Source organism: Emys orbicularis, chromosome 3, assembly GCF_028017835.1.
Source record: "Emys orbicularis isolate rEmyOrb1 chromosome 3, rEmyOrb1.hap1, whole genome shotgun sequence".
Taxonomy (NCBI): Eukaryota; Metazoa; Chordata; order Testudines; family Emydidae; genus Emys; species Emys orbicularis.
The window spans coordinates 195,123,718-195,146,688 of NC_088685.1; the positions used below are offsets into that span (position 1 = coordinate 195,123,718).

The 22,971-nt window shown below is 40.9% G+C and overlaps 1 protein-coding gene across 1 annotated transcript in view; it reads left to right on the forward strand.

The window, feature by feature from the left end:
* PAPOLG (poly(A) polymerase gamma) overlaps nt 1–22,971 on the forward strand; it is a 75,746-nt gene that overhangs the window by 34,568 nt on the left and 18,207 nt on the right. Inside the window, exons 8-14 of the mRNA XM_065401489.1 lie at nt 876–987; nt 2,171–2,260; nt 16,451–16,589; nt 16,769–16,841; nt 16,924–17,044; nt 17,541–17,625; nt 18,785–18,838. Of these exons, the coding sequence (XP_065257561.1) occupies nt 876–987; nt 2,171–2,260; nt 16,451–16,589; nt 16,769–16,841; nt 16,924–17,044; nt 17,541–17,625; nt 18,785–18,838 (674 nt within the window). The remainder of the gene's footprint in view (nt 1–875; nt 988–2,170; nt 2,261–16,450; nt 16,590–16,768; nt 16,842–16,923; nt 17,045–17,540; nt 17,626–18,784; nt 18,839–22,971) is intronic.

The following is a 22,971-nucleotide window of genomic DNA, read 5'->3' on the forward strand; positions in this document are numbered from 1 at the left end:
GCCAGCACATCGCTCGCCCGCGCCGCTTCTCGCCGCCCCCATTGGCCCGGGACAGCGAACCGCGGAGAGTGGGGGCTGCGATCGGCCGAACCTGCCGCGTCAGCGGTAAATAAAACTGGCCCGGCCCGCCAGGGTGCTTACCCTGGTGAGCTGCGTGCCGAACGTTGCCGACCCCTGCTATATTGCCTTAATAGGTTGACAAGACAAGTCAGATTACTCAGAACAGTACATCTGCTCTGATGGGCGGATACCTCCTAGAAAAATGAAACTGTTGGCAGAGCAGTATAGTGCTGCTGACATGACTAAATCAAAATCTAAAAATTCAGAGGATAGGAGATTAAGAAACAGTACTGAAAACTAGGGATGTAAATATTGGTTTTAAAAGTTAACTGGTTAAATGATTAAAATTATATCATTTAACCAGTTAACCGAGGTCACTGCAGCCGGCCTGGCACGGCGGGGGCAGGGGTAACAGTTAAGGTCGGTTAAGGGTAAGCGTAATGCTTATTTGTTTAGAAAACCTCCACTTCTTGAAAATTTTGTTTTGAAACTTAAATTATAGACAAAATGGCTTCTTCCCTTTTAATAGGGCGTGGGGGGGTGAGAGGGGGAGAGTGGCCTTTCCTGTCAAAAGAAAAAAGGTGAAATTTCAAACAAAGCAAAAAAAAATTTCCCATGAAACATACTTCTTGACACTTCCAGTATATGTCCTGTTTTCTTGATATATCTAATGCATTAAATCCTAATAATCTGGTAATGAACTCTCCAGATTTGCGCAGTTGTAGCATTCATTGAGGAGAATTTAAAATTGTTACTTCAGCTTATACTTCTCTATAAATGCAAAGTATAATGCACTTTAAATTTTTCTCTCTAAGATTGATCTTGTGTTTGCAAGGCTGGCTGTACAGACTATTTCTGATAACTTGGAGCTTCGAGATGATTCACGTCTAAGGAGCCTGGATATAAGATGTATACGAAGCTTAAATGGTAACTTCTGTTTTAATCTTAAACCTGATAACTCTTATTCATGTGGGATAAAAACATATTTTGTAAAATGTTAAGTTGAATTAGAAATAGACATGTATTTTGTTTACAAATTACTACCTTTCCCAAGTTTGTACAAAAAAGACATTACTCCTGTTGCATAGATTCCTAATATTCTCCTGTATGCTTTATTGGATGAGATCTGAGATATTCAGATACCACAGTGATGGGTAGGTTAAAAAAATCTGGATAGATCAAGGTCCTGTCAGTTCTGGATATTAGACACTTTAATGGGTCGGGCAAATGTCTAACCATACCCAACATTTTCCTGCTTCTTTGTTCACTGTGCTTATGCCAGTTGGTTGCCTCTTCCACTACAGGGGGAGCTGTATTCCAGTGCCACTGTATGTTAATAGCTAAAGCAGGGGTGGGCAACCTTTCAGAAGTGGTGTGCTGAGTCTTCATTTATTTACTCTAATTTAAGGTTTTGCGTGCCAGTAATACATTTTAACGTTTTTAGAAGGCCTCTTTCTATAAGTCTATAATATATAAACTAAACTATTATTGTATGTAAAGTAAATAAGGTTTTTAAAATGTTTAAGAAGCTTCATTTAAAATTAAATTAAAATGCAGAGCCCCCCGGACCGGTGGCCAGGACCCGGGCAGTGTGAGTGCCACTGAAAATCAGCTCATGTGCCGCCTTCGGCACACGTGCCATAGGTTGCCTACCCCTGAGCTAAAGCATTTGACATGAGGTGATATCTATAAAAGTAAACTATTGCTATGAATTATTTAAAGTAAAGGAAGTCTTCTGATACTTCGAGCTTAACCTCACTACTCAGCAATCCTGAGTTCTGTCTAATTGTGTATGGCTCTTAAAAGTGACCGACTTGGCGCTCGGATCCACTCCCACCTCCAAATGATCTCATGCAGAATGGCCTTTCACTTGTTAAAAATTGGTTGATTATAGCTGCAGCCTAAACTCTAAAAATCTCTGATATTCACAAGGTATGTGGATGCATACTGGAGGATACTAACACGTCTGCTAACCATATTTACAGTAGTAAAATATGGATATAAAAGCAATTGTTATCCAATGCTTACTTTAGAAACCCTTTCACCAAGACAAAGTGGTAAACTAGTAAAAACCTGAGATTATTAAATTTGCAATTTAAATCTCTTGCAGGTTGCAGAGTTACTGATGAAATTCTGCATTTAGTGCCACACAAGGAGAACTTCAGACTAACACTTAGAGCAATTAAACTGTGGGCAAAACGTGAGTAAAACATAGTCATTCTTGATCTCTACCCAGAAGCTTAATTGTTCTTGAAAAGTTCATGAAAAGTCTAGATAACTAAAGGCTGAGAGTAACAGGTCCAACCACTTGAGGAATATTTCATGGGGTAACTCAGGAATCTTTTAAAATGCCAAACTTGCCATGTATGTGATCGTGAATAAGAACTGTGATCTTTATTTCAAAACTAAATTTTATTCCGACATGCTAAAGTAGTAAACACTCATAAATAGGGTATTGAGTAGTCATGATGCTAGGTAAATAGTCCTACATAGAAGGTGAGGCAAATGTCTCTATGGGGGTCAAAGTAGCTTAAAGCATGTTCATATATTTGTTATGAGAACTGCTGAACACAACCTTTTTACACCATAACCCTCTACTTTTCATGTGCCTATTTGCACAATGGATTATATAAACTTAACTAACATTCTTCTTTGAGTGTCCTCTGCATATTTTCACTCTTGGGATGTGCTGACCAGTGCAATTTGGACAATGGAATTTTCTGGTAAGAGTGCTCATTAGAGCGCTCCCACACCCTTCCTGCCCCTCACCCCAGTGTTTGAGTACATTCTGAGGCTTTGGCACCAAATGCTGCCTCAGTCTCTTCCAACTGCAACGGACAGATGGATGTGGACTTCTCTAGATCTCTTAGATCCATAGTTTAAGTGCCTTGGTGGTGGGTGGGAAGGAGGTGTGTTTTGGGTTTTTTTTTTTTTTTTTTTTTTTTTTTTTTTAAGATTAATCAATTAATAGTGTTAGGTTAGGCTTTAGGATAGTTCAGATATTCAGCAGGACTTTTTACAGGTGTCCATGGCAGATCTGAAGATGAAGAAACATGGCTTTAAAAGATATCATGCCATGCAGTCAGACATCCTTACCAGATGTCTTAAATGCCTTGGGAAAGGCATTCCCCTTTGCCTTGCACTATTTATAGTACGTTCATTCCCCAGGCCAGAAAGACTCCAAGCCTTCTTATTGCAGGAAGCTTTGACTGCCAGACCTCTGGGATTGTAGGTGATGAAGAGATCTGAAGGAAAGGATAGGAGGCCTGAATAGGCTCAGAGTATTTCTGCATCCAAGCAGAATACCATGGTAAAGGTGTCTGCCTCAGCACCAAGCTCCGGTTGCAAATCAATGGAGCTATCGGTACCTAAGACATACAATCTGGTTCCAAAACACTCAAGCCCCTCTGACATTCTGGGGGGCAGTCCAGACCAGTGGGAGGCTGTCAGCACTACCCTGCAAACTTAGGTGCCTCACAATGCTTTGCTGCTGTAGCTCTCACCTGGGACACTCAGACTTCCAGCACGCAGGTAAGATCCTGAGTATCTGTGTATACTGAAGCCTGTTATCCACATATCAGTCACACTTTGGCTTCCACCAGGTTTGGTTATCACTTTCAAGGTGACCCCAACATATTCCCAGTCCCGAAGTTTTCCCCCAAAATGTGTTCTGTACTGTCCAGCCCTGTCCTGGACAGTCCAGGTAACTTAGAGGGGCAATGGATCCAATATTTCTACCCTAAATGGAGTTACCCGCACAGTTTAAAACACTGGATTAGTTTTGATTAAAGAACGAAACAAACTTGTTTAACTACAAGGAGGTAGGTTTTAAGCGAGTACAAGTATAAAGCCGTAAAGTCAGAGAAATGGATACAAGAGAAACAAAGATAAAATGCTTCCTAGTACTAAAACTTAATAAACTAGACTTGGTTCAAGGTGAAGTCCCTTACCATGTGTTCCCAGTAACATTGCTGACTGAATTCTCAGGCCAGAACCTGCTCCCAAAGTCCAAAGGCTGTTTCTTTCCTCTTCTTAAGGGAAAGACTGAGAGATGGTTAGGGAAAGATAACTTGGGGTCTTTGCCCCTCACTTTTACAGTTCAGTCACACTCTGAAACACATTTTTCTGAGGGTTACCCTCAGATAAAATTCATTCCCACTGTGAGGATGGAGACAAGGAGTCTGTTGGTGAAAGAGGTTCCATACTGTTTGCTAAAATGTAGATTGATCTGTTCCTGCCCTACTTCTTTGCCACAGAATCATCATTTGACAGGTGATTGCCCATCAATTTTGACATCTGGCTAGAGGCATCAGCTTGTCCTTTGTCTTTAAGAAACTGGTTTACCCAGACTTATCTGGTAAACACATTTCAGGCCTAATTTCAGCTTATGTTCATAACTTAACATATAATGTTGCTATATACATTTCACCATGATATTATTCAGCAGCAAGTTATTAATTTTCAAATTATACCTCACAAGGCATATTTTGTACAAAGATTATTACAATGGTTTGTAGGGAGGCGGTTCCAGATAAGGGACCCAAACAGCTAGATAACATACCAGAACAAAAAACTTCAGTTCCAAGGAAAAGGAAGGCTAAATCAAAACATGTCTGACCACCTCTCTCTGGTGACTCAATTCTCACCATTATCCCTTCTACACATTCCAATTTCAGTCATTTCACCAATAGGTTTCATTATTGGGTCTGCTTCTGTATATAGTTTTAGAAGTACCCTTAGTATTTATTTAGTTAGGATTTAGCCTGATGTGATGCCCTCACCAGGTTTTAAACACTGCCTGTTGTGTGGGGTGGCTATCCCTAATAGGGAGCCCCACACACACACTGCGTTTACTCTGCCTTGGAGAAGGGCACATTTAAAGGAAAGTGCTCTATCTGTAAGTCATTCAAAGAGAGCACTGGTGATTAGAGATTTGTGCTTGAAGCAGCACCTTATGGAGCATGCCATGAGCTTGCTTTGGTACTGGAGACCTCTGCCAATTGTCCAATCCCTCAGAGCACTTCAGAGCCGGTAGGGGCTGTTGTTCCACAGCCAGATTCTGATTTCTATCTTAATTGGAAGAGAGCTCATTCTCTGAGGAAAAGGAGTCACAAAATGGATGAGAGCCATTGCAAAGCTAGGAGAGATTCCTCCTCCTCCTCCTCCTTCTAAGAGGAGTGCAGACTGACACAGATTCCTCTAGTACACAGGATAGAGGTGGGCTGTCTACTTACTCTCTGGTACTGAGATGAGAACAATTGGACAGCATACTGTCAAGTCCGGTACCAATGATGTTGGTGTTGACACCAATTTGTTTCTGGTCTGACATATCAGGCAAATCTGACTTGCTTTGCCTTTCTGCCCCAGACATTCTATTAATTCAGTAGCACTCAACTGTGGTGGCCTCTTCTGTGTTATCGATACCTCATAGACTGGGTTGCAGATTATTCACTGTTGCCAGCACTGTCTTCTGCACCGCTTAAAAATCAGGATGCAGAGCTGAGTTTGGCCTCTTTATCGGTACTGAGGGGTCATCAGTGCAGCTACAGTCTTCAGTAATGGACAGTTTAGGAGCAGACCACATCTGCAGGACTGGTACTGGGCTCGACTTCATGACTGATGTCCATTCCAGTGTCGTGTGAGTGCAATACCCCTACCGCTACTCCAGGCACCAGCTGCTTAGCCATCGACAGCATAGATGCAGCCTGCACGTTGGGCTTCAGATGAGTCTGGATGTTTGCTTGCTCTACCTGAGTGGTTCCTCCATTGCCACAGGACTGCTTGGAAAGTTCTTCAAGAGAGAATTTGGGAACATCTTCTGCCTCTCAGTCACCTTCAAAATACCATTCTCAAAAGTCTGAGACCTCCTGGGGATCACTAGAGGTACAGATATTAGCACTGCTCCCACAGTAGAGATAAGGGTCTTGGGTCCAGTTCCCACTGGCCACCAATCCTCAATGGCCTCCTTGGGATGTTCCTCAATCTGCAAGGTCCCAATGCTTCGGTTAGTCCAGGGCAAGGTCACTGATCTTTGTTCATCTCCATTCTGAGCTAGTTTATCCTCAACCATTGTTACAGGGGCAGGTGTTTCCACAGGAGATTTCATTGGTTCCACTTCATTTTTCTTTCTCCTCGCTGGATGATTCTATGGTGCCAGCTTCCTCTTGTCCTGTACCTGAAGATTTTAAGTCCTATCAAGATCTCCTGAGGTGAATGGCTACAAGCTTGGGCATTCAGACAGAGTTTGTTCAGGACAGTACTAATAAGTTGGTATATTTTCTCCGGTTGTTCTCTCCAGTGAGAGTAGCTCTCCCTATAAATGAAGCACTTTTTGGAACCTGCAAAAATGTACCCTACGTTCCTTTCCACTCTCAGTGAAGCATACTGAAAAGAGGTATTGTGTCCTTATGCAGGGTTTTCAGTGCTTCTAATCTCATCCAGCCTCTAACTCACTTGTCATAACAGCAGCAAGTGAGAGGTTGTGTCAGGGGAGATATAAGTCAGCACCTAAAGACAGAGTCTAAAAGGTTAGATTTAATGGGAAGGAAAAACTTACTCAACCTCTTCTTCTTTAGAAATTCACATTGCTAATCAGCAGGTGCTGTTAGCCTCCTAATTTACAAAATCCTATGTCCAAATTTACATATAAATTGCTAGAATCCTCCAGGGAAGAGTTTAAGACATTCATTGTGGAAGGTTGTCTGGTGGCCAAGACGTCACTGCAATACACGGAGGACACTCTTCTCTCGCCCCCCGGATTATTATCTCGGCTGTAACAATGAGAAGAGCCTCATGGTTACAGAATTCTGGCATAGCTTCTGAGGTCCAACAAAGCATAGAGGATTTACCTTTTGATGGTTGGTTTTTGTTTCCAGAAAAAAACATGGAAGGCAGCAGAAGCAGCAATACCATTCACAGTTACTTCTGGCAGTCAGCTTACCCCACTAAGCAGCAAGGCTTCTCTAGGAAGGGACGTAAGTCCCAGCAGAGGTCGTTTCCTGGTCCCAATAGTAACCAGCCAGCCCCTCACCTATCAAGAGCAACACTCCAGTTATCAACTTCCCGACCATATCGTCTCCATTTGGGGGCAAGCTATTTCACTTTTACAGGGCTTGGGGAAACAGTAACTATCATAGAATATCAGGGTTGGAAGGGTCATTTAGTCCAACCCCCTGCTCAAAGCAGGACCAATCCCCAGACAGATTTTTGCCCCCGATCCCTAAATGGCCCCCTCAAGGATTGAACTCACAACCCTGGGTTTAGCAGGCCAATGCTATCCCTCCCCCCCATGGACAAATGATCCTAAGTACTGTGGGATAAGGTTATGCCATCCTGTCCATTTCCCCCTTCCTACCCCCTACACCATCCCTTGTCAGGGACCCCTCTCACAAGTCACTGCTCCAACAGCAGGTTCAGACTCTGTGTGCTTCGGGAGCTGTAGAAGAGCTTCCTCTTCATCATTGGGAGAAGGGGATTTTACTCATGGTATTTCCTGATTCCCCCCAAGTCTAAGGGAGAGTTGAGAGCTATGTATGAACAAGTACAACAAACACATAAGAAGCAACATGGTTACCCTAGTGATGATTCTCACCAAGTTGGATCAATATGACTAGTGTGCTGATCTTCAGGAAGCCTACCTCCATGTGGCAACTCTCCCAAGCCACAGAAAATTGGGATTTATAATGGTAGGTCAACATCAGTACATAGTGCTCCTCTTTGGCCTATTCTCAGCTCCACATGTATTTACTAAATGCATGATTGTAGTAGCAGCATATCTCAGAAAGAGGTGTTAATGTTTTTCCTTACCTGGATGATTGGTTAATGAAGGGAAAGTCCAGAAACCAAGTCCTACGTCATGTCCATTTCATGCTGTTTCTTCAATCTTCTGGGTCTGATTTGAACAAAGAAAAGGCAGCATTAAACACAAAACATTGAGTTCATTGGGGTCCTACTGGACTCTGAGTTAAGGGGATTTTCTGCTCAATGAGAAATTTCAAGCAATTCGTTGCCTGTGTCTGTCCCTCTGATCACATCCTTCAGGCATACACAGACTATAGTTGAAGTTGCTTGATCATATGGCCACTTGCATGTACATAGTCCAGCATGCAAGATTGACAATTCAGGAGATAAGTCAACTTCAACCAGCCTTGAAGAGGATGAAGACACTCACTGGACAGCCTAGTACAAGTGCTACCAGCCCTCCTAGAGTTTGTAGAGTGATGGATACTCTACATCCGATCACTCTACATCAGATCAGTGAATGCACCAACCTCCACCAACCAGGACCATAATTATAGAAACCTCCAACAGATTGGAGAGTACATTTAGGGAAATGGAAAGTTCAAAGTTTGTGGACAGAACAGAGAGGTTCTCCATGTCAATGTCCTGGAACTTTGAGCCATTTACAACACATGCTGGACCTTTCAGGCTCAGATCAAGGGCACAGTGGTTCATATACTCACCGACAATACCACCACAATGTGTTATGAAAGAAGCAGAGGAGCCTGCCTCAACCAGCTCTGTCCTGGAGCAGTGAAGTTTTGGCACTTTTTTTGCAGCAAGGAAGCCATCATTCCCACAGCGGCACTCTAACTGGGTGCTCAGAATCACTGTCTGATCACCTTAGCAGGCGTGTCTCCCAGAATCACAATCAGTCCATCACCAGGGTTCTGAGGTCCATCTTCAAAGAATGGAGTATTCTGACAATTTGCCTGCTTAGAACAAAAGACAGCAAACAGTGCTGTCAGTTTTGTTCTTGAGCAGATCTCAGTCCAGGCTCTTTAACTGATGCCTTCCATCTGAACTGGGGATTAGCAATGATGTATGCCTCTCCCATCCCCCCAGCCAATCCCACTCATTCCTCAAATTATTCTCAAACTGAAGTTAGATTATGCCAAACTGATACTCGTTGCACCACTGTGGCAAAGGGAGTGTTGGTTCTCTGACTACCTCAATCTATCTGACCTCCCAGATACCTTCTGCTGTATCCCAACCTACTGATTCAACACCATGGTCAAATTTGGCATCCAACACTAGGCAAGCTGCACCTCAGTGTGGATGCTGCATGGGTAGATGAAGAGGAAGGACATTGTTCAGAAGCAGTCCAGCGACTTTTACTTAATAGTAGAAAACATTCCACTATGGTTATTGATTTGGCCAAGTGGAAACATTTTTCCAGTTTGGTCACTAGCTCAGGGAATTCAGGTGAGTCTAGCCCACATTCAGGACACTTTGGATTACCTGATTACACCTTCAATCCTCAAGTTTATCTCTGTTTGCTGACTATTTACAAGCAATCTCTGCATTCCATCCTCTGATTCAGTGGAAGTCAATTTTTTCTAACTCCACGGTAGTCCTATTTCTAAAAGGTGCTGTCCATCTCTTTCCACCTGAGAAGAAAACTTCCATTGTGGGACCTTAGCAGTGTACTGGCTGCCCTCCTGGAACCTTTGTTTGAACCCCTAGCAATTTGCTCTCTATTCCTCCTTTATTAAAAAAACAGCTTTTCTTACTGCCATAACATCTGTAAGGAGAGTAAGCAAACTGAATTCCCTAATGGAAGGACCTCCAAGTATTTCAAAGATAGTGACCCTAAGGCCACATTCAAAAAAAAATTCTGAAGTGGTTTCACAGTTGGCTATTAAGAGCAATTTGCTTTCCTAAGCTACGCTCAAGTCTATATGAACACCGGCTTCATATGTTGGATGTGAGACAATGCTTGGCATTTGTCAGAGTTCCCTCCCCACTCTGAACTCTGGGGTACAGATGTGGGGACCCGCATGAAAGACCTCCTAATCTTATATTCTACCAGCTTAGGTTAAAAACTTCTCCAAGGCACAAATGCCTTTCCTTGTCCTTGGACAGTATTGCTATCACCACCAAGTGATTTACACAAAAATTTAGGAAAGGGTCACTTGGAGTCCCTATTCCCCCAAACCCCTTCACCCCCTTTACTGGGGAGGCTTGAGAATAATATACCAACCAATTGGTTAGCAATGTGAGCACAGACCAAACCTTTTGTCTTAGGACACTGAAAATCAATCAGGTTCTTAAAAGAAGAGTTTTCTTTATAAAGAAAAAGTAAAAGAATCACATCTGCAAAATCAGAATGGAAGGTAACTTTACAGGGTAATAAGATTTAAAACACACAGGATTCCACTCTGGCTCAGCTTCACAGTTACAAAAACAGGAATAAAACTACTTCTGTAGCATAGGAAAATTCACAAGCCAAAACAAAAGATAACCTAACACATTTCCTTGCCTACTTACAATTTTTGTGATTTTTAGATGGATCATTCCAGGTATATTTTCAGGAGATGTTGTTCCTGCTTGGCTTCTCTCTCCATCGAGAGAGGGAACAGAGAGCCACAAACAAATCCTCCTCTTATTTTGAAAGTATTTTTTTTCTCAGTGGTCCTTCTGGTCAGGTGCCAACTAGGTTATTTGAGTTTCTTAACCTCTTACAGGTAAAGCAATTCAGTACAGCTGCCCCAGAGGGATTTTATGCTAACCTTATTTCTATGTGGAGAAGGCTAGACCATCTCATTCATTGCCTTGATTCTTTGTCTCCTATGCAGGATGGATGAAGTGTCAGGCAATTTCTTCAGACAGTTTCCAGGTGGATAACTTCCTGCTTTACCATGGCATATGGAGTAATTCAGACTACAACAATCACATAGTCTGCAGAAAAGAAGAGTGAGGGGGGATTTGATAGCAGTCTTCAACTACCTGAAGGGGGGTTCCAAAGAGGATGGAGCTCAGCTGTTCTCAATGGTGGCAGATGACAGAACAAGGAGCAGTGGTCTCAAGTTTGAACAGGAGATTGGACTAGATGACCTCCTGAGGTCTCTTCCAACCCTAATCTTCTATGATTCTTCTATGAAGTTGCAGTGGGGGAGGTCTAGGTTGGATATTAGGAAACACTATTTCACTAGGAGGGTAGTGAAGCACTGGAATGGGTTACCTAGGGAGGTGGTGGAATCTCCATCCTTAAAGGTTTTTAAGGCCCAGCTTGACAAAGCCCTGGCTGGGATGATTTAGTTGGTGTTGGTCCTGCCTTGATCAGGGGTTGGACTAGATGACTTCCTGAGGTCTCTTCCAACCCTAATCTTCTATGATTCCTAGGCGATGTTTTGATATTGGACATTTGCAAGACCTTCAATGCATATTTTTACCAAATACTATGCTGTTACAACTGCATCTATGTTAGATGAAACTTTGGGAAGTTTGGGAAAGTTCTGCAGTCGTTCTTTAAGTAGACTCTGAGCCCCAAGTCTTTCTGTTACTGCTTGTGAGCCAACTGAGTGGAATACAAATCTGCAACCACTCAAAGATGAAAAAACCTATTTGTACTGTAACTGATATGTGGGTGTAGATGTCTATTCCACAACCCACTCTGTCTCAGTTTGATGTTCAGTGTGAAGGAACTAAGGGAGGTCAGGGTGGTGCTGCACTTAAATAGCCAATGGAGGGCTATGAGGGGCCAGAGTGCCACCCTGACAGGTAGTGCTAAGCAAAGGTCACCAGTGTCAGTATGCTGGGCACGCACACACCTGAATGGAATACATATCTGCACTCTCATCTTGAAGACCAACAAATACATTACAGGTAGATAACCGTTTTACCTTCAGCGGCTTTCGAAGAGGTCACCAACCCAGTTTTTGACATTTTAGATACCACTTCAGGAAATCAAGTACCTTCACCAATACTAGATGGACTTTGGGAACCAGATAAATCAATATGATCCAACCCTTCTTCCTATCAGCCAGTTTCAAAGAAAGCTGACAAGTCATATCAGATTCCTGTTTTCCTGTACACCTTCCTCTTAACTGACTGACTCGTTGTATCAGCTATGGTCAAATGATCCAAAACTGGTCATTTACTTCTTGTCAAAGAGAAGGGAAAGAGTTAATTCTCTAGGAAGAAAATTGAACATAAGTGGCCAATTACTAAGCAGTCATGTCAAGGTACCAATTCCATTTTTGGGAAACTATCTCCCTTTTCACTAAAAATCTTCCAGAGATCAACAAAACTAGCTAATGCCCTCCTAAAAAGTCAGAGCATCACAAAGCATGCACTTAAAGCATCATCTGAGGTATCTGACACTGCATCCGGATCGGTTCCTTCATTCACTGATCTCTGCAGATATGTGGCTAAGATCATCTTCTCTGCTTCTGGAGACAGCCTAGAACAGAGGATCTTCCTTTTAAGGGTGACTGTTTATGTAGTGTCAAAACTGATGAAGTTCTAGAAAAGACCAAAGAGACAGTCTTCTGCAAGATCATTGGGAGTGTTTCAATCCTGTAGATGGTCACCTGGTCCCATGTTTAGATATCATAAGCAATACTACCCTCCTTCATCCTACTACACTCAAACAACAGTATCAGCATCAATAATAGTCCTCCTTTGTCTTAGCAGAGGAAGAGAGCCTTCAAGCATCAGAGGAGGATGAAGAATTCTTCGGCTATGTCTTTGTTGCCTTATGTTAGGCTGCAGGTTTGACATAAGATTTGAGCGCTATGAACCAATCCTGGATCAATCTATCCTTGTTTTAGGAGAAGTCTCTCAGAATTCCATGAGTCGTAAAAATCACTTCAAACAGGTGAATGTTGGACATAATAAAGGAAGGCTTATACCATCCAATCTGAATACCTTCCTCCTTACAACCCCCCCCTCACTCCTCCCTTTCTAGGGGGTCCATCTCACAAGAGGGTACTAAGAACACAAATACAAACTGTTACAGGCAGGAGCAATAGAGGAGGTCCTAGAAAAGTTCTGGAACCAAGGGGTTTATTACAATTATTTCTGATTCCAAAGAAAAAGACCAATCCTAGAGCTGGACAGTATGTTCAAAATCCTCACCATTCCCCCCCAAAAGCCACTAGCCTCTCTAATATAGTGGTTGAGCCTAGAGAATGCTCTGAGGAGTATCGTTCTACCTCCCCCACTCTCCTGCAATAGCTACATCAAATGTATCCAAGAAGGGATGGGGGAGGGGTATCTCAATCTATTCAAGGTCTCTGGCATTCTCAAGAGTCACACTTGCACATGAATGTTAGAACTGAAGGCCATCTTTCTGGCCGTCAAGTCATTCCTCCTACAAGTACAGGACAGGGTGGTCCAAGTCACCACAGAAATATATCAGCAATGTAGTATGTGAACCAATAGGGAGGCACACATTTGTCTCAGCTTTGCAAGGAGGCCAGAAAGCTATGGAATTGGTGTATTCTACACAGTCTCTGATCGCCCTGAATGTAGTGGGAACTCACAAGCAGATCATGAGCAAGCTGAACAGAGATTAGACTAAGATGCTTGAGTGCTTAGTAAAGGACTCAGTAGTTCAGGACATTTTCAGCCTTTGCGACTTTCTGGACATGGATATTTTTGCACCAAGTTCAATACAAAATTCCTTTGTTTTTGTTCAAGTGACAGACTCCTTTCTTCTCTGCTGGGGGACCAGTTTACTGTATACGTTTCCTCCTTTCCCGCTAGTGTTAAAGGTAGTGAAAAAAATCTATCAAACTTGGCCAAAATTATGCAAGTTGCTCTGGCATGGCTGAGACCGCAATGGTAGACGCACCTAATTCTTCTTTCCAAGGGGAAATGCAAATTTCTCCCAGTAACACCAGCCCTATTGTCCCAGCAGAGAGGGAGAGTTCTTTATCTAGCTCTCCAATTGTTACATCTAACTGCTTTGGGCAATAGGACTTTAACAGATCTAGAAAGATCTTGCTCTGTAGAAGTGCAGCATGTCCTAATTCTAGGAAACAGTCAATTAGAAAATGTTATGATTTTAAATGGAAAATATGTCTGATAAGGCTATTGATCCAGTATTTGCTCCAATTCAATGTATTTTAGAATATCTAGTACACCTAAAATGTGTGGGTTTGTCTATTTCTTTGCTTAAGGTCCATCTTGTGGAAATAGCTGCCTTTCATAATCCTACTGATGGTAAATCTATATTTTTCACTTGACTCTGTTTTAAAAACCTTTTAAAGGGTTTTTGATCTTCTGTCCATCATTAAGAAATCCAGTTCCTCCATGGTTATCTAACTTTGGCATTAATACATTTTATGACTATACATTTAGACATCTCTCAAATTGTTCATTGTTTCATCTCTCCATTAAAAACAGCCTTTATAATAGCAATCTCTTCAGCTAGAATAATTAGTTAATTGTAGGCCTTGATGGCTGACCCTCCTCTTACAATTTTCTGTAAAGACAAGGAGGCACTTAAGCTTCACCCCATATTTCTCCCTAAACTAATAGATCGGTTAACATGAAAATCCGTTTCTCTCCTCCTCCCCTAACCTCATGTTGATACGTGAATCTGGATTGCATTATTTAGATTTTAAAATCTCCTTATTTTACTGTCTAGACAGGACTTAAGAGTTTAGGGTTTTCCCCAAAACTGTTCACTTACTGTGCTGAAAATTGCAAACGCCTCACTTTTTCTGTGCAGACATTGTCTAGATGGGTTAAACAGAATATAAACTTATAAGGAATCTTCTCTCTCCAGCATTGGGTCTCAGAACTATCTCTACTAAAGCAGTTCCTACCTCTGTAGTGTATGTTAGATATGATCCCCTTATTGAGATATATAAAGCTGTCACTTTGGGGTTCAATTCACGCTTTCACTAAATTTTATGCTTTTAGATTTATCTGATAGATCTGATGCTCAGTTTGGCAGGGCAATGTTTCAATCTCTATTTAATTAGGACCTTGTGTCCCTCCATCCTTTGTTGAATATTGCTTGTCAACCCCAAAAGTGGGAATATGCAGAGGACATTCAAAGAAGGAATGAAGGTAACCGGAGTTCTTCCAGATGGACTCTGCATATTCATGCTCTCCACCGACCTTCCCCTCTTCTGCAGAGTCCTAACTAAGTAATACTATTGTACTCTGCACTAGTTGTGGGGGGAACTGAGCAAGTGCTCAACACCAGGCTCCTTTTTATAGCCATACCCTTACAACATGCTTGAACACTGAGGGGACTAGTAGGAGGGGCATGTGGGCACTCACCGGCCGTACTACCAGAAAGTTCCATCACAGGGGGGAGGGATAGCTCAGTGGTTTGAGCATTGGCCTGCTAAACCTTGGGTTGTGAGTTCAGTCCTTAAGGGGGCCATTTAAGGATCTGGGGCAAAAATCTGTCTGGGGATTGGTCCTGCTTTGAGCAGCAGGTTGGACTAGATGACCTCCTGAGGTCCCTTCCAACCCTGGTATTCTATGATGGCACATCACAAAAGTGAATATGCAGAGTCCGTTTCAGAGAAATTGGGTTACAAGTGAGTAACCTTCATGTATAACAACAAAAAAGACACAAAGTTAATGCCTTCAGGATAAATGTTATGGGAATTGAAATAAATTGGAGCAGTAAACTGGATGTTTGATAGATGACTCTATTGACCTGAACAGACTTAATCTTGTCTGACTTCTAAAAGTAAACCAGTCTGAGTCTGGCTAATGTTTAAATGGATGACTGAGAACTGTTGCTGTTCTAGACTTGTTGCTGCTTTGTGATAGCAATGGCTACTCTTAATTATTTTGTTTTGCCTATGAACAATGTGAAGTGTTCTGAATGGTCTTTGAATGAAAATTACAATCTCTAGCCTATGATCTTGGTCAGCATGAAATATGACAAGATTAGGATGGAAAAGTCCATGGGTAATCATGTGCACCAGACTATATATGTTAACTTGAGAAACATTCTATGATCTTTGAGATGGGAAAGAATTGCAATCTGCCTTAATAGGAGGGATCTCAGATAGTGCTGATCCAAAACTGGCAAAGCTTTCACAAAATTTCATGAGAAAATTCTTACTAGGCCTCTGTCAAAATGTTGACCAGCTCTAGTCTCTGGGCAGGACCTGAAATCCTGTGAAGTCAGGGAGATGAGTTGCTGAATCTGGCTACAAATGCTTTCCTTCCCTGGCATGACTGGGGTCTGAGAGAGGCTGCCTGGAAAACACTGATGAAAATGCTCATTGACTAAAGCAGCTACAAATACACTGTCAACACTTGTCTGTGTTCTTCATGTGATGTGGTTCAGGCCCATCAGCCCCCAAGTCTTGAAAAGGAAGGCAAATTTTAAAGGCTTCCCTCTCCAGCTGCCAGAACAGTGCAAAATGAACATAGCCAAAGAGCACTCTGGTTCTGCAAATTGGCAGTATGAATGGGGCCTTCAGTATATCTTACTGTGAGAGAAGGGCAACTGGAATCAAATATCATTTTTGGCTTATAAATATGAATAAGTAGACATAATAAGTATAATCTGTAAAGTTTGAGTTGTAACCAGTTTTGGAAATCTTTTCTAGAGCTCTAAGTTTGGAAGGAAACATACTTGCACACTTTAAAAATAAAGGCTAACTTTAAAATGTATCTATTCTAGGACGTGGTATTTATTCCAATGTGCTGGGATTTCTTGGTGGTGTTTCCTGGGCGATGCTGGTAGCAAGAACATGTCAGCTCTATCCAAATGCATTGGCATCTACTCTAATTCACAAATTCTTCCTAATTTTTTCAAAATGGTAAGTTTAAACACTTCTCATAGCAAAAACAAAAAAATTTAGCTAAGCATTGTCTTGTCAAACTAGTTCTACACTTAATTAGACTTAAGCTAAATTGTCTTCATTTTGTGTAATTTAAAAAAAATTACTTTAAATGGACAAAACTATACATGATAGTCATTCTTTGGTCTCTTGTACAGGGAATGGCCAAATCCTGTGTTGCTCAAACAACCTGAAGATAGCAATCTAAATTTGCCAGTGTGGGACCCTAGGGTATGTAGATGATGTATTTTCTTACTTACTGGTAATTTATAATCACTTTAAACACACTAATTGAACCATTGGAATGCCATAGGTAAACCCATCTGACAGATATCATCTAATGCCCATAATCACGCCAGCCTATCCACAGCAGAACTCTACGTATAATGTGTCTACTTCAACACGAGCAGTAATGGTAGAGGAGTTCAAGCAAGGTAAGGCATTTCAAACCTCTTCATACTTTTTACATGATATAAGAAAAAGCCATAATAAATAGATGCCAAGTAAAAATTTGTTCAGTCTCTTCCCTTAGAAGAAAACACATTTACATGTTAAACAATTATGTGCTGTGAGAACCAATCCTGCACTGGCGGGAGGATGGAAGAGATGAGCTAAGTCTCTTCTGTTTCTCACTTCTAGGAATCAGTTTGGACTAGCATGGTGATGCAGAGGGTCAACTTTCCAAAATGTATTGAGATTACGGTAGTAGGTGACCCAGTTCTGTGCAGTGGCAGGAATTCACATTTGTTCTATCCTTTAGTTAACAGTGCAGGATGATAATTACTAGCTTTCATATAGCTTTTTTTTTTTTTTTCATTGATAGATCTCAGAGGACTTGGTATCCAAGATCTGGGTAGAAATTTAATGTGCTTACCTGGTCAGGTTAACTGTCTACAAAAATAAAACATAGCAAGCTTTTTTTAAACATAGGTCTTGCTGTCACAGATGAAATTCTCCAAGGAAAATCAGACTGGCCAAAACTCCTTGAACCACCAAACTTTTTTCAAAAGTACAAGTATGTATGAATCCATTGTCTGTTTGAAATATTTTGAACTGCAATGCAATTGGAATAAATTTTTTGCTCTGATTAAAAAAAAAAAAAAAAAGAGAGAAAAATTTTCCAGGTTAGTACAACTACCATAATTTGCTGTTTGCCTGTAGGGACTTCATTTTCTCCCATCCCTATTCTGCCCAATGAATTAGAATGCAGTAAAAGTAAAATGCAAACTACTCTTCAGTGAAAGAACCTGTAACTTTTATACTATGCAGAAATGTTTTCAGTACCTCTAAATGTGGCTTGAAAATAGTTTGAAGAAAAGGGGATTGGAAGAGGCTTATTTCCATTTAGGCTGAAATAACTGAACCATTCCCCACATTTATCCTAAACCTATGAAGAAGCATTACTTAATTCACCCTAAAGAGCATAACTCCTAGCTTATGGTGTCATGTAGAGTACAGGCACTACACACGTAGCTACATGTGGCAGTGAAAGGCTCCGGCAGCGGGGAAGGGCTCCGGCAGGGGGGACACTAAGCAGCTAAAAATAATGTAGATGTGGAAACACTGTGTGGGTGTGAGAGCCTACCATAGGGCTTCAGGTGTGTAGAACATTTACTCTGCTAAGCCATACCCATGCTAGCAGGGCATGCAGTGTCTTTACATATGTACAGGTATGTACGTATGTCTCTACATACCGCCATAAGTGTGTAGATGTACCCCCAGACACATAGGTACCTATCCCAAAGAGAGAACGCATTTGTTGTACATAACTAGAGTTCTTTTAAGAGCCATCCTAGAACAGTTAAAGTATTCCATTGGTTTGGAGAGATTAAACTTTCAAACTGCATTAATGTTTTAGGATTGTTCCTTTGTTAAAATATAGTATAATGCTAGATGATGGGTGGTTAAGCAGTAAGGTATAATACATTAATGAACTAATACAAGAGTAAATTGCATGTGTATGTTTTGGGTTCAGTGGAATGTGATCTTTCAATCTGTTTTCAGTTACACAACTACCCAGTGTAAATTTATTTTTCATAGTTCTGGGAAAGTATGATCCAGGACTTCTTTCATGTCACAAAGTCTTGGAATTGTTGCAGTGAGTTTTCTATTCTGAGTTTGATGACAAAGCTCTCTGATCCCAGAGACGGGCTAAATATTTTAATGTTTTTCAGGCATTATATTGTGTTGACTGCTAGTGCCTCTACTGAAGAGCATCATTTAGAATGGTAAGTCATTCTTAAATATGGGTTTATTCTTTTTAATTTGAAATGTGGTTTAGAATTGGATTTTCTTCATGTAATGGGGGAAATGGCGGAGCACTAAACTCTCCTTTGCCTAAAACTATACAACTTGGAATTAACTATGGTAGTGTATTTGAACACACAGGTGTGGATGCTAAATGTGGAAAAGCTTTCTATAATTTTCTTGGAAAAGGTAGATAAGTGTTAAACCTCCAACCTTCTGGGGTAGTTTCTCAAAACACCACAAGCAATGATGGGCGCTGGTAAGATGAAACAATATCTGCGGTTTAAGTGCTGCCTGACTGTTTGGCAGTATGCAAGAAGAAGACATGCTATCCGCACCAGATAACTTGCAATTAAAACACACAGTGGAGAGCAATAATGCATCAAGTGACCAATTTAATCATAAAACTAACCATTTTTAATGTTAGTGATAAATTTTGGCTGATCAGTATTAGTGGCCTGTGCAGAAGTTTGATTAATGAGGAATTTGAAAGATGATAAAGGATTGGGACATAGACGATATGTGAAAGCATACAACGAAAAATGTTTGTGTGTTTTTCTGTTTTTGTTTTTGGCCCTTGGGTAAACCTTGCTTCTGTCTAAAAAGCTCCATTGGTATGGTGACTTTGAAGCAAGTGGGGAGTGTTTGGTGGTGTAGTCCTCTTATGTTATGCAGCTGTATGGTCACTGCTCTGAAATTGGCTCTTCAATTAATATCTTTCCAAATGCACGATTTCTCTTATTACTTTCTTCTGAATTGCAAGTGTATGCTGGAGTTTACAAGTAAGCTTCGGTTTCAAAAATAATTTTTCAGTAGTTATAGTATCAACATATCACATGATTTGTTCTTATAGGGACTTGTGTTTCAGTAATCAACCATTTCTCTGAGATCTAGATATGGGATCACACTTCTGAGGCTGAGAATTTAAACACTGACATGGTGATAGACTTTTTCCTATATTAGCCAACAGCATTGCCTTCAAATCAAGCTCCTTTCTATTCAGTGCTAAAAGCAGTCAGGATTCAAAAACAGTTGTGTAGCCATAAGCTTTTAATAGGCTGCAGAACACTAGCAGCTTTAAACTAATCTACAGGACTCATTGTGAGAACACTATATCAGAATAGCAATTCAAGAAAAAATTGGTTGGCACCAATTGCTATATTCTAACCTATTTCTATTTGTTCTAATGAAGTGTGGTGTGACAAAGTTCTGTCCTTGACTCCGTGGGTCCTGCGTTTCCTGACGGATTTTTGCTAGCCTCAGAGGCTCACTGTGACCCTCCACATAGCCCTTCTCTCTCTAGAGGCAAGGGTCACAGTCTACTGAGCCATTTTCATCATAAGCCAGCAAGGGAGGTGAGGAGAAACAACCCTCCCTCACACAGTCTCTGTTGTCTCCCAGTATCAGTGATTAATCAGGGAGGGGAGGGGGGAGTCCAGGCCCGCCCTCTACTCTGGGCTCCAGCCCAGGGACCCTAAACTTAGCAGCTATGAAAGCTGACTTTTTGGAAATAGGGCATGTACAATTCCCTGGGCTACTTCCCCACAGCAGCCCCCACTCAATAACTTCTTCACAATTACCTCAGGGCCTCCTTCCTTGCACCTGATATGGATTCGTACTACTTCATTCCTCCAACAACACAGCTCCCTCCTATAGCTCCTGACACCCACACCACACTGACTAACTGGGAGGCTTTTAACTAGTTCCAGCCAATCCTTGATTGGCTTCAGGTGTCCCAATCAATCTAGCTGTCTCTCCTGCCTTCTAGAAGGATCTTAATTGGCCCCAGGTGTCTTGATTACCCTGGAGCAACTGCCATTTGGTTACCATGGTACCAGGGATTTGTTTAGCCTGGGGCTAACATATCTGTTCCTCACTACTTTACTGTAGCCATCTGGCCTTGGCCCATCACAGTGGTTATAATAGTTTATTTACCTTATGTAGCAACACCAGGTAATAAGTACATATTTCAAAATATCCTCCTATTTGTTCTGTAACTAACAATCCAAATGTGCTCATTTCAATCAAACAATGCCATATTTAATACCAATAATTTTTAAGCCAAAACTATGTATTATTTCATAATAGCCTATGTTAAGCATTAGTTTTGTTTCTGAAATGAAGTGCTTAACTGTGTTAAGGCTGCATGTTAAAGTTAATGGGGGCACCCTGCTAGAAACTCCATACTTAGGGTTCTGTTTCAAACAGGAGCATAAATCTCTGTTACTGCTCTAAAAATAAGTGGCTTTTTGATGCAAAACTGATTTTTTTTAAGGCCCTTTGATTTTTCTGTGCAGCCTTAGCTTTTTCTAATTTTAATAGGAAGGATTTGAAATTTGGCTCTCGTTTTCCTTGGCAGTCTGACCATCCACTGGCAGCTTTCTCTTTATAAAATGTATGTATGTTCGCACACACACACGGCAAAACAGTACAGTATGTACCACCATTCATTCATTCACTCAGATGCTGCTCCTCTCAACCTTCCCTTCACACTCTCCTCTACCAAATGACCCTGTCCTAGTGATGTTAGTTGTGATGCACTGGGAGGGGATAACTCAGAGGTGATGAAAGGCTGGCATCTGTAGGGGACAGAGTTAAGTTTGTAGTGTAAATAATTGTGGTAATGATAAGGTGTCTGGGTATAAAAGAGGACATGTACTGTTGAGTTGGCATATCCATTTCTGTTTTTGTGGATTTGAGTCAAGTATGAGTGTAGCAACCCTAACTGTTGCACATTTTGTGTGTGTGTATTGATACAGGCAGGAGTAATCTACAACGCGCTATATAAATGCAGTTAACATGCTTGTCGCAGTTTCAATAAAATATTGTTTTAACTGAACTAATAGTTGTCACAGGTGGCTACTCGAGCAAAATCCATCTGTAAAACATGGCTGTTCTGAGGATATAACTTATGCTATGTTGATTAACAGTATAACTGATTGTTTCACTATACTTTTGGTTCATTATGAAAAATGTTCAAGCCCAAATAATCAAATGTAACCAAAATTTATGGCCTATAGACACAAAATGCAATACAAAAAGGAGACATACATACCCACCTTTCAGGAAGCCATTCTTACCTTCCAGCATGTTCACCTTATGCAGTATGTGTGTGTTGAAGAGGCACCTCCAAAATTACCTCCATTTATATCATGACTGTTTACAAGTTTTAAAAGCACTTTATACGTCACCTACAATCCAGCCCACCAGTTCCTTAACATGTTGTTCTGTACCTTTCATTACCTCTGTTTTGGAAACCATATTCCAAACCAGTTGGACTTAGAACAGGTTGGGATTTACCTGTAGGGGACACCATTTGCGTAATTTGGCTTTGACAGGCTTCTTCTTTTCTAATGCCAAAGCTGACTTCAGCTTTGCAGTCTTGCAGGATACTTGACATGGGTCACAGAATTGTGGGAAGAGTATAATACATCCAATTAACATAACTTTCCAATACCTACACATATTAACGCTGTGTACGTAATACCAATTAATGTAGTGTACACTATGGCTAACATATATGTATTGGCTAACAACTGTTACCATACACTTAGGGAGTTTCTTTTGACATGATCCATGTATCTTTTTTAATTGTAGCATGATTGATAACTAATTATGTTACAGTTCTAATGTATGATGAAACAATTATTTATGAACAATAACATTCTAAGGAACAAGGAAATATATATATATATATATAAAAATAATATTTTTAAATCACTCTTTATGTAATAAAGCAACATAAGGACAAGTTTGGTCTTTTTCCTGTCCTTAACACTTCTTTACATGATACCATGAATTTAATTGTTTGACTTTTTAAACTTACTGGTTTATGCAATAGTTATGTTAAAGTACTAAAGAAAAGGGGGGGAATAGTTTGTCATTGTGTACAGAAAGAGATGTCAAGTCTTTCTTCCTTTTGTTTGTCTTCCACACTGCCATAAGAGTTTTTAAATTATATTTTCCTAGTCAAACAATTTTCAGGTGGATTCAGGGGTCAATACAGTACCTGAATTCTTTGAAATTTATGGAATTGACTAGAAATTTCAATTTTTTTTAAACTGGCTTCAGGTTAACAGCATTCCTTTAAGTAACTGAGGAAAACACACTACTG